Source organism: Bactrocera latifrons, unplaced genomic scaffold (assembly GCF_001853355.1).
Source record: "Bactrocera latifrons isolate USDA-ARS-PBARC rearing strain unplaced genomic scaffold, ASM185335v1 scaffold_93, whole genome shotgun sequence".
Lineage (NCBI taxonomy): Eukaryota > Metazoa > Arthropoda > Insecta > Diptera > Tephritidae > Bactrocera > Bactrocera latifrons.
Genome location: NW_017537634.1, coordinates 1253988 through 1267208, shown reverse-complemented (window position 1 = coordinate 1267208; position 13221 = coordinate 1253988). Strand labels below are relative to the sequence as shown.

At 34.1% G+C, this 13221-nt stretch overlaps 1 protein-coding gene across 4 annotated transcripts in view; it reads right to left on the bottom strand.

The window, feature by feature from the left end:
- Positions 1-632: 632 nt before the first annotated feature.
- LOC108977647 (voltage-dependent calcium channel type A subunit alpha-1) overlaps positions 633-13221 on the bottom strand; it is a 120527-nt gene continuing 107938 nt past the window's right edge. For 3 of the 4 annotated variants that reach the window (XM_018947430.1, XM_018947428.1, XM_018947429.1), the window contains 5 exons: positions 10745-10869; positions 10456-10619; positions 2875-3026; positions 2103-2329; positions 633-796 (listed from right to left, as the gene is read on the bottom strand). In XM_018947430.1, the coding sequence (XP_018802975.1) occupies positions 646-796; positions 2103-2329; positions 2875-3026; positions 10456-10619; positions 10745-10869 (819 nt within the window). In that variant the 3' untranslated portion in view covers positions 633-645. Of the gene's footprint in view, positions 797-2102; positions 2330-2874; positions 3027-4579; positions 4781-10455; positions 10620-10744; positions 10870-13221 lie in introns of all 4 variants that reach the window. The other variant, XM_018947427.1, reaches the window with a different exon arrangement.

Genomic DNA, 13221 nt, shown 5'->3' with positions numbered 1-13221 from the left:
AACTGCTATTGTAGTCACAATCTATTTTAATGTCTATATTACCGTACTGGCTGTAGCTGAATATTTTATTTATGTAAGTATGTGTATATATGTATTTGTCGGCTTCTACAACGTATGATACACATGTTGTTCGGGTTGTGTTGTTGCTGTCGTCGTGGGCTGCTGTTGCAAGTACCTGGTTAACGGCGTGTGTGGTTCACTGACTGCATACTGCGTATGCTGTTGATTTGGTTGGAAAAGCTCGTGATCAGAATATATTCGCGTGGTAGCTATATCACATTCTGGTGCCGTTTCTGAATGTGGCAGAACCAAAGAAAACTGTCTGTAGGCGGAGCTTAGACGGCTGTGCTCGGCCTGATCCACATCTAAGCCACAAATTGCGGGTTCTGTTGCGGCTCTGGCACCCATTCGTAAAAGTGTAGCAGCATCCGGTTCGGTGTCATCATTAAAGTTAACAACAGCAGCTGTGGCAGTATTAATGAATGTGGTTTCTAATATATCGGTATCGGATGCAGCTGCGAAGTGTTGCAACGGTATTGTATCAAAATTATGGTCTAAATCCGGTGCAGAAAGTGATGGAAATATGGCTTGATGCTATACCCAGATCTGTTCCCTTCGATTACGCAATCGCAATCAAAGCCTTTGCTAGCACCAGTCCTCCTCGTCCGAATCCGAATGTCGGGCGTGTAAGCCACCTTTTGGCTTATAGCCATTTAGAACGGGTGAAGGCAGTACACGACCCGTTCTGCCCATAGCGAGCGCTTGTTCAAACGACAGCGGCGCTATATATTCCAGTCTAAAAAAAAAATGTTTACACATTATTGAAGCATTAATATGACTGTTATGAAATAAAGGAAGAATAATGCACGCTTAAGGCTTTAACAAAAACTATTTGGAGCAAAAACACAATACTCGAAAAAGTACAAATCCGCTGGCATGTAAGATGCAGAGCAAAATTAAGCGTATTCGGAACGTCTGTACGGAATCGATTTAAATGTTGGTAATCGAATTCCGTTTGCGCATTGGCAACAGGAAATACTGCAGTCGTTAGAACGATGGGCTGTCCGAGATATACAGCGAGATTGAAGAGCCAGCGGCTCTTTGAACCTAATGCATTTCGTATATATGCTTCATAGTTTTTTCTTTCAGCACTGTTGATATGGCGCAGAAATTTATGCAATGATCGCATCTATAATCGTCGAATATATTAACTTGTCAAAAAAGTCTTGCGGTATTTTCGCTAGTTGGCGCTGAGAGCGCGTAGTTCTAGTTTTATTCGTCGCATGGGGTCATGCTATATCTTTTTGGAAAGCTCATTTCACGCGCTAACACGTGTTTGATTGATTGTCGTTTCTTTTAAGTYGTTCKAGCGTTATAGCGTCGTAAACATTGAGCAAAATAAAGAGAAAATACGGCATATTTTACAGTACTACTACGATAAAGGCAAAAATGCATCTCAAGCCGCCAATAAAATTTGTGCAGTTTATGGACCCGATACAGTTTCCATTTCCACCGTACCACAATGGTTTGAACGTTTTCATTCGGTTGTAGAGGTGGTCGAAGATGCGCCACGCTCCGGAAGGCCTGTTGTCGAAAATTGCGATAAAATTGGTCGAAAGAGACCGGCATAGTGGCAGTCGTAGCATCGGTCAAGAGATGTCCATGAGTCATCAAAAAAAAATGTTATGAACAATTGAAAATTCAATAAAAATACCGCAAGACTTTTTTGACAACCAATATTTTAAAGCATGGTCACAATATGGTCGGCCACCGATGTGTGAGTTACGAAAGTTTTATCGCGACGAGTGCTCATAAATACAGAAAAAATATTTAGCCGCTTTACTTGAAACGCTTTACTATATTATTTTCTAAAGTAGCAAGCATGTAGTTTTCTTTATATGTTCTCGTCTCCTTTGATTCGAGTCTTTTGGTAGTTACTAAGTCGCCATGGTCAGATTTGCTATCATCTTAAACTTGAAAAGGTATACAACTTTTCCATGATTTGTACTATAACTTCACACTTCACAAAATTATTAGCACTTATGTTCATTCGCATAATATACCTTAATCACTTTGCTTTGAGCTTTAAATTATTCACTAACCTTTCTCTTTCGAAATCCCTTTGACGATCACGCTCTCTCTCATAGAGTTCACGTTCATGATCCCGATACTCATACCGCATATCGTAGTCGCGAAGGTGATCTCGATATCGCTCTCGATCACGATCGCGTTCTCTACTGCTATAGAGGTCGCGGTACATCGCACGATCCCGCAGCAGATCACGGTGGTGTGGCAAAGAATGAACACTATGGGGTGTCGAGTGATGTGTCTTAAAATAGAAAAATATTAGCTATAAAATGGCAATAAAAATATGTATTATAATACATTAACATTGCATGCATAATAGAAATATTTTCTCTTCTCTCTCTATTACTAGTCTTAGTATACCCCAAGGAAAACTTAATAGTTGAGCAATTTGGAGATTTTGACCAATTTCACTTTCTTTTCACACACTTTGTTCTCATTTCGTGGCCTTTGTGCGTGTGTTTCTCATCATTTTATAGCTTATTAACAGAGCAATTTTTTTTTAATAAAATAACACTTATTGTGGCGCAACTATAGCAGTTAGACTCATGCTGCCACGACATTTTTTGTAGATAATTGTTTGTTCTGCAAAATCGTAGTATCAAATTTTTCCTCTTAAAATGTTAGTATAGAAAGGGGTTAGTTGAGCTACTTTTAATGACAAAAGAATTTGTCTAATTTCCCTCAAGTCTGCGATACATTTCTCAAATTGTGGTATTTAACGTGTATATCTTATGATAAATACTCTTAGAACTATTACGTCTTAGAACTATTACGCTTATGACTTACATGTGTCGGACTTGCGTTAAGTTTTGGAAAATTAATATTTGTTGGCTTCAGCTGTAGTGTTGATGGTTTACTTGGTGTCGGTGGTAGACGTCGACCCATGCCAGCACGTCGCGATGCCAGCGTTGGGTAACTGTACTGAACATGAGTACCACCTAATACGAAATAATTGCATTAAAATAAATTTTTATAAATAATAGCTGAAAATTTAAAGTCACATTGCTTAGAAAATAGTTGTTCATATTGGAATTAGTCGCTTGTGTCATGTAGTGTAGTTATGTTGTGTGAATAAGAACCCAAAACCATGGAATATGAAAATTACATCAAAGTGAAACATTAAGATATTTTATATTGCAGATAATTTACACAATGAACGGTAGAAAAAAATCAAAGATTTCGTTATGGTATGAATGCAAAAACCAAATGTGCAAAGGCAAGTGTTTTACCATAAAATCCGTACATGCATAAAATGTCTCCTGGTGCGCATGAAAATATCGCATGATTACAGCAACAAAATGGGAACATGAAAATGGCGGGGAAATATGAAGTTTCGTATTTATTTTTCGTTAAAAAAATGTTCTTAGTTACTAGAAGTACTGTCGGCTTCAACTTTGTAGAAAGTACGAAATTATATGGAATTTCTACTACTCAAGTGTTGAAAATAATTTTCGAACGATCTTGTAAAATCTTATTTTTTTTTGTAGATTTAGCTGGACAGTTGAGAGCAAACTATAATTCAATTATAATTCGTACCAACAAAAAAATAATAGAGAAAGCTGATGAAGTCGATACTATCTGAACAAAAACTTGTCATTGCACCGTCTGAGAGTTTGAATTACAAATTTGTATTAAAAACTCCTCTGGAATTCAGTAATTAGTTTTTTTTTAATAAAACGGTCATATAATATACGAAAACTGAGGATCGGTCGTCAATAAGTTAGCGGCAATTAATATATATTATACAACCTTTAGATTCGTTTCTAGCCCAATCGCTGATGGGCAATGAGTTCGAGCTTAAATGACATATGTATGTTTGTATGTACTGAAAATGCTTAAAATATATTTGTCAAAAATGAGGTAACATACATCAATTATTAATAATCACACTGACCACATCATTCATTCAATCATAACCATATATTTTACATACATATATTCCTATATATACAGAAAATGTTTATGAGAAAACGTTAATGGTTTTGTACACATATGTACATTTGTATGTATATGTTGTAGTTTTGCGTTAAAGTATAGGGTGGAAGTTAAGATGACATAGTATATTCTTTAATGGCTGCTGGTGTTAGAGGACGATTACAATTACATGGGACGTATGTATATCTGTAGGTACATGTTTGTGAGTGAAGAAGAATAACTGTATGTTGTGTACTTTTGTCCATATAGTATACATATATGCAATTATGTATTTAACTATGTATAGTTGGTGTTTTTAGGTGCTAGCTGTTAGTATGTATGCTATTTTATGCACGCATATGACGAGTAAAAACATGAAAGACTGTAGACAAACGCAACAGATGAGAAGATGCGATGAATGAGAGAACGGTTGTTAAATTATATTAATATGTGTAATATTTTTTTTAGTTTTAAGTCATCAATTTTCTTTGCTATTTGTTGTTTAATTGTTTTTTCAAAAATTTTGAAATAAAACATATTATGTTTTTTTTTTTTTGTTTAATTTTTGTTTTTGTACCCATATCAATCCCATAACCAAGTCTATCTCGTTCACGCATCTCCTGAAGTCGAGCGGGACTCGGCGAACGTGATCTTTGACATAGACTTGTTGTCCCATATGTGGGAAAAGGCAGTTCTGTACGCCTACTGCGCGAATAATGGCCACCATAACGAGAAGGCGAGGGCGAACGGGCCGGACTTGTCGATGCTGACCATGAACCTATACAACAACAATACACAGGGTTTTTTTTTAACAAATCTCATTTCATATCATTTACATTAAAATCATCGAAATAATAATATAAATACATTTGTTATAAATAATCAATAAATATATATGCAGAAATTACTATACATTTAAGAACTTGGATTGTAAAATATTAAGGAATTGTGTTAGCCATGAAAATAACAGTATATTTATATGTTTGAACAAAAACTCTAGAACATTAATAAATCAGGTAAGTAGAATAGTATTACATAAAAACTAGTGATGCTTGAAACTAACCACTGTATGAATGTGTTTAAGATTTCTGCACCAATCGCTTTAGTTCATTCCATTACAGAAGTTTTAGAAATTTGGAAAAATATGGTAATTACTCTAAGAAACTATATGTATGTTCCGCGCTTGTGTATTAGGTGTATGTATATTTGTGTGTGATATTTGACAATGATTTTTCGACAAAAAGCCACAGATCAGCTATGGTTCATTATATGCTCTTTTGGATGTCTCGGTATGAATTTGATGAGCAGTATATAATTTATTAGAATGTATGGCAAAGAACTTATAAATTGAATACTTCAAATAATTGATTTGGTAATTTTATTTTGAAATAAATCTTTATCAACCGTTTATAATTTCAGTAAGGTTTCGAGCGTCAGTACTTATGTATGTACCATATCTGTTACTCTAACATAACTTCGAAGGTATACAGTGACTCAATAAAGTTAACATACACCTAGTTCTATTAATCTATGACACGACTACTTGTTTTAACATGAATATATTTTGTCTTTTATATATCTATTTCAAAAGATGTATATTAACCATAATAAACAAATAATAGACACGCACATGTATCTCAACATTTTAACAAAATTATTTACTTCGAAGTGTGCTTAAATCGGCTGTTAATAACAGCAAAATCAATCTCCAACAAGATAACGCGCCAAAATACACATCGTATCTTGAACGTGGAGGGCTGTCATATTTCCCGCAATCACCAGATATTAATCCTATTCACCATATCTGGAACTTACTGAAAACGTGTATTCGAAAACATCGAATTTCATCAAAAAGAATGCCTGAAAACTGCCTTAACGACTTAATCAAAATATCTGTAAATGACACTAACTTGTGGGGAGCATGAGTCGACATCCGGGGGCATTAATTGCAACCAAACAAAGGCCAAATAAATAATAAATACATCTAAAATTATTTTAATTTGTAACAAGAAGTTCTACCGCCTTAAAGTTTTCTATTTTTATTCCAACTACTGGAAAATATATCCCGTTTCATAGGTTTTGTAGAAATTGATTGCTAAATTACGATTTTTTCGTTTAAGATTTAAAATTTCTTGAAATCGGAACAAGACTATTCATACCACCAGATGCCAAATATGTGGACACCAGTTCTTATAACTAACTTTTTATTGAAAACATCAGTCAATTTCTAAGATATATTATAGAAATTCGAAAAAAAAAAATACTTTTCTGAAAGCAAAACAAGAATAAAATCGGGGGAAAGTTGCCCTAGACCCCATATTATATTGATTATCAACGTGGAAATTTAATCAATATTTTATTATATTGCACTAAATTATTCTAAAATACAATTTTACAGCTAACCTATTTACTAACTTTTTGTCATTCTATCGAAAATTTCAATTGTATGAAATTCGAAATTTTTGGTAGTCGAAAAAGTCTTTTCGTATTTATAATCAAATTTCAACTTATTTGTATTATTTATAATGAACTTTAATGACCCAAATATGTACTATTTTGGTCGATCACTTTTTGCTATTTTTACGCTGGACACATTATAATTTCGGTGTAAACTTTTTTGGTTTTTCGGCGAAAAACTGCGACAAGTAATTTTCACAGGCTTCTCTTAAAGCCAACTTTACTACATTAAGGGAGTTCTGCATTGGTTCAGGGCTATATGGTGAATTCATCAAAACTTCCCAGCCCAGCTCTGCCAGTTTTTACTGACTCATCAAAGATTTGTTTGGTCTAGCGTTGTCCTGATGAAAGACGAAGCCCTTTCTCTTAATCAGTTCTGGCAGTTTTTTTCCGATTGCTTGCTCCAATCTCATCAGTTGCTGAGAGTAAAATGTAGAATTAATCATTGACCAGGTTGGAGCAGCTTATAGTGGCTGACTCCTTTCCAATACCACCACAAACTCGGCGTAACCTTTCGATGCGTCAATCCTGGCTTGGCGACCATTTTTTGAGTTTCACCACGCTTGACTATGATCTTTTCGCACATTATTGTCGTATTTGATCCCCTTTTCCTCTTCTGTTACCATTCGTTCAGCAATTGTTGGATTTCTTTTCATTTCAGCAAAGAATAACTTTTTTTGTTTTTTTTATTTTTTTGTTAATTGAAGCTTAAAATGTCACCTTTTTAACACTATAGGTATGCCACAATGTGATTGGTAGCATTTGAGATATACGACTGTTACAACATGTATTGACAAAATACGAAAGACTTTTTCGAACCCAATATAAGTCATTTGTTTTAGTACTTGGACTACGATCGGAATCAAGTTCAAGTTAGGATTTCTTTGGGAAAATATCTTCACGAAATTTCGCTTGGATTTTGTCCAAAGCAATTGTTAGCTCACTTTGGCATGTATAATATATGAAACCAAGTTCTTGTATAGAAACTTTTTTAATTGTGAAGGGTATTCTACATGCGGTACAAACGAAGTTAACGTATTTCTTGTTTTTATATTAAATCAATAAGTCCCAACTTTCAATTTTGTTGCCGAGTATTGTGTTTGTTCCAACAAATCATGAAAATAAATTTATATATGAATGAACATGTGTGGGAGTTCGGATTTGAAGAAATTATAAATTGCACAGGAGCTTGCTGATAGACAAATTTTTATTTTTGTTTCAAGAGTACCTAAATCGAAAATGGGTTGTGTTTGAACTGATAAATTTAGTAAGTAATATTGTTACCGTTTCATAAATATATGTAGATGAATTTCTATGTGTACTAAAATGTACCGTATATGTGGAGTAAACATTTATTTATGAATTTTCAGGTGAGTAATTTTATTTTTAAAACACTTATCATGCTTTTTCTTGTAAAAAAATTGCATCATTTGGGAGATATTCGGTTATGATAGAGTTAAACATACAATTTACAATAAAAATTAAGAAATTTCATTTTACTATTAAATATCGAAATGTACACTTGATAACATGTTTGACGTGTATAAAAATATATATTGTGACAAAAAGTACCCTAAAATTAAAATTTGAATTCCCCTCGTAAATGCTATTTCGAAAGAGTATAATTTGCTTGGTTGGTAGAACTGTCCTGAATTACTTTTCAAATTGTTTATCGTCTCTGCGTAAAATTCTCGAAATATCAAATTTTTTGTTGCATTATGGGATAGTATACATTCTCTCAAAATTTGTAATCCAAATTCAAATTATTACGGTCGCAACAGAGTTTCTTCTAAAATAGGGAACAGAGTGGGCAGTTTTCCAACTTCAATCTTTCCACTCTCAAAAGAAGAGTTTTGAAAATATCTAGGTCAAATTTGAACAGAACATTTTTAACGTCATTCGCTATCGCGCTTTTATTTTTTATTTTTGAAATCTACCCATTTTTTTCTACGAAAACCTGTCGAAAAAAGGAAAAATTCGAAATTCGAAATGTTCAAACCGAAATAACGACTATCCAACGATTAATAATATTTTTTAAATTTTTTTTTAGATATAATTGCGCCTGCAATCGTGAACATTGTACAGGACCTTGTTTTTATATGTATTTTCAACAATTTATTTAACTATTATACACCCAATAAATAAACATAAAAAATCAATTTGCATTCGTCATGAATGTATTTATTTATTACAAAATCGGACGGATTGGTTAAATTCAACATTAAAAAAAAATCTAAAAAATCTGTGATTTTCCGGAGGGTCCGGATCCCCTAAGCCGGTAGACATCAATGCGTTGCAACTTTCACAATGGATAAAAATATCGAACAATGAATTGGTATCAAATTTTGTATTTCTAACCAAATTTCGTGCGCGGAATCGTTGGAAAAGGCTTGCGGTGACGGTCAAGAGGTCGTTGAAGACATACCTCGTTCTGGACGACCTCTTCAGCTGTTGAAATTATTAAAAAGTGAGGGATATGGTGCTTGAGAATCGTCAGGCAAATGTTAGTGAGATGGCAAGGGAGCTCGAATTTTCTCACGAGTCCGTTCGAATGATTTTGGTGGATATTTTGGCTATGAAACATATTCTCCTCGATTCGTCCAGATAAAGCTGATGTTTATTTTTTCACAAAGAGTACGATTGTAACCCAATTCAAAAACAAAAACGCAATGAATAGAAAGAGATAAAACAAAATTCGATGAAAGAGTTTAAGGTTATACCAAAAAGTGCTTAGAAAAAGTGTTACGATATCTGCAGAACTCGTTGGGATAAGTGTATTCCATCTGGTGGGGATCACTTTGAACGCGGCAAAATAAACTTTGATGAAAATTTAAATATTTTTGCACTTTACGGGTACTTTTTTATCAAAATATATATATCATTTATGTTTTGAGAAAACTGCTTAGCTTGTTTGGGCAACTCTTAATATTTAAAAGAAATTCAAAATATTTTAAAATTTTGCAGTTTGGTTCCTCCAGTTATCGTACAAGACAATTTTGTTTTCGGTTTGCAATCAATATCTATCTACACATAGATATCTTAATTGAAAAGGAAAAAATTGGTAATAACTGAATTTATTTTTGAGAAAATAACACTTGCTGGCTCACAACAACTTTTAGAAGACTACAACTAAAGGACGAAAACAAAGCAGAGATGTAAACACATCCAAAAAATTTCACGAATGCGGGAAACCAATCGCATTCGGAAATGTAAGCGATATAGCAGTCCATTAAATAAAAGCATTAATTATCGGTTGGTCCGCATTTTATATTATATTTTCCCTTGCTCAAAATTCATATGATGGAATAAGCTGAAAAAACACAGGACTAAAAGTTTTAAAGTAAAATACAGCTTAAGTTTGTGGCGTGTGATATCTAAACTTTGCTGTTCATATCAAACTTTCAATATGCAAATATATTTTATTTCCTGAAGTCTTAAGAAAAGTGAAACGGTGCGTTTAGCGCGCAGGAATAATTTCCGTTTCTAGTATTTTCATTAGATCTGTACTACTACGCCATAAGAAACTCTATGGAAAACAGAAACCACACTTTTTCGAAAAAATTTCCGAAAAAAAGTGAGCTTTTTGTTAGAGAATTCTTGAGAATATTAACAATGTGTGTTTACTTTCGTTTGCGACCGTACTTGTATGTGAGTGACCCTTGAGTAACATCTAAATGTGTTTTGTTATATTGTACATATATATATACTAGATTTTAAAGTAACAAGAATTCAAACTTTGTCATACTTGTAACACAAAGCTATCTATCATAACACAAATAACTTCCACTAAAATGTAGAACTACAAAAACCGTACCCAAAAAATAATCATACAGTTATGTATAAAAATACAAATATATGATAGCGTCGGCAACTTAGAATGTTATATAACTGTAAGCTAATTGTATTTAAAAAACGTGTTATTCAAAGTGTATATTAACGGCATATTTGAAAACACAAACATAATATAATGAAATTATAAATATTTTATTTGTATACCTCTTGGATAACGCGGATGTCCATATCCGTGCCTAGGATGACGGGTCTCCTTGACCATCTCTACAACATTAGATACGGTATCGGAGAACCCAATATCATGATGTATGTATTGATGGCCTCGCCGTCTAGGACTTGGAGATCTGGCCAATGGAGATCCGTTATGTCTAATGCAGTAAAATTTTTTCAATTTGAGTTAATAATATTTTTTATTGAGTAAGTACCTTATTGTATAGACATTAGACATATCTGCGGATATTTTCAGTTTAAAAAGCAAGAATATTGCACTCACCTTAAACTTGGCGAACGACGATGATGACCATTGTGATACGCGTGACCAGGATGTAAATGACCAGCATCGGCACCGGTTAAGGATTCCTGCGATGGATGTCTCGAGGCATCCTGCAGCTCCAGCATCTGACGGAAATTATCAAGAGCGCAAATGTGAGTAAAGTGTGGTCAAAAATAAAAGCGATTTCTTCTACAACAGCTGATACAGAAATTACATTGGCAAGAAGGAATTACATATATAATACACAATTTATTTAAGGTTATGTATTTAGCTATGGTATCTAAGCAAGAAGGTACATACAGATGTATGTAATCAGATATCGCTATATATATATTGCATATAATGTAAATAAGTTTAACGTAAATTTCAAAAACTGGGTACTCAATAAGTTAAATGCGGGATACATATATGTATATGTTCTATAGGTGTTGCGACATATGCATGTAGCAGTTGTATAAGTGAGTATTCGCTACTTATAACAATATATCAATTAAATTTTTTCATTACTCAATGTTTCGATCATAATTCCGCTTCATACTTAGTAGTACTTTTTGTAGCGCTAAATTTTGTCTAGTTTCGATTGTGACACTATTCACTGTTTGCTCATCTAACACTCTGTCCTATATTTAAAAATTAAACAACAAATAATGGCCGTCTAAAATGATTTCGAAAAGAAGACCACTCTAATTAAAAACTAAAAAACGAACTAAAGAATTCCAATTCTTTATAGCATTGGAAGAACACACATCAATGGAGAAAAATGCAAGTGGAAAGAAGTTGTAAGAAGTTGCTTCAGACCTAGGAAAGTGCATGCAACTAGTTAATGCTAGGAACAAATAAAATCAACAGGATTGCAAGGCATTTGCTGGGCTTAAGAAGGATGCATTCGAAGGAATTTGCATAGCAATGTGCGTGTGGCTTGTGGTATGTGGCGTGTGCATAATTAGGAAATAGAGCTGCAGTGTGTTTGTGTGTGACTTACTTACCAAAAGGATTGCTAAAAACAAATGCACCTCTACAAGATGGTGTGGTAGTTTTCAAATGTGTTGCCACAAACGACAATTACGCAATTATGTAGGTGAATCAGTGCACTTACAATGGACTAATGGCCCCTTACTTTATTAATCGCATTCATACACTGGCAAACGAATTTGTGTAAATTTGACATTGTGTAGTGTTAACGGATGCAATTTAATGTAAACGTGAGTTGTTGTGTACGCTAAATGTTATTTATTATTCGATACTTCGAAAAAATATGTGTGAGTAACTTACTAAGTTAGCAAAACATGTAATATCATCATGGACTCTTAAAATTACGTTAAATAAAGTTAAATTGAATTGTAAATGAAATGCTTGGTATTCAATGTTCTCAGAGTTGCTGTTTTCTGAAGTCCTGTGTTATCGTAAAGGTATTATCGAAAGACAGGAAGCCTTTCTATTAGCAGCACTGCATTTTTTGACCTTTTTGCTATGAAAGAAAGGTCATTCCGATATTACTGGCTATTGCCAAACTATAATCAGTGCACTTTTACATTATTATGAATAAAAATAACACAAAGAGTGAGCTCTTTTAGAGAAGTTGTTATAACACGAGCCTTCTTACAAAAATTTGGTACAAATAAAACAAACTGAAGGATTCAAAAGTGGTTTTTACAGACATTTATAATGGCAAGTTGTAATGGTGGAAATATATGGAAACTCGTGTGTAAGTTTCCCAAAACACATGGAGCTGACAGATCGAGAAACAGGGCACCAGGGAAATAGTGGATCTCTCTTGCATTACGAAGACAACCCTATGAGCATCTGGGCTTGCTGCGGTATGTTCCACTGGAGGAGGTATCGATAGTGAGGTCGCACTGTCTGTTAAAATTCGTGTCAAGCATAGGCATTGTAAAGGATGACTAGTACCCATGAACTTAACAACTGATGGGGCTCAGTATATGGTGTCGCAAAGGACCAATAGTGGTCTATGAATGGCTTATGGGCCTCCCAGATTTACCTAACCTAACCCAACCTTCTCACATGTAGTATTAAGGAATTTTAACAGAGCAGAGATTTTTTAATGTGAGCTCTCACATCACATACGAAGGTCTGTGATAATTCGGCAATAATTGTTCGATCCTTGCTTACTTTGTCTATTAGCACAAAATCAATAAAAAAAAACTTTTCATTACGCTAGCCAAAAGAATGCAGGGTTTGTCCGGAAAGTAATAGGATTGAATTGATTTAAAAAAATTATAGAACCAATCGTTACAATTTTTTAAACATTTTCAAAAGAGGCTTCTTCTGCGGCGATGCAGCGCTGCAAGCGCGATTTCCATGCATTGAAGGTGTCACGGAATAACCATTGAGAGCTGAGCAATTTCATCAGCCTTTTCAGGCATGGAAACAAAAAACTTCTGGGTGGCCACATCTGGGCTGTAGGGCGGCGGCGGAAGCGTTGGAATGGTTAGGTAGCTGTTCACAACAAAGGCGAT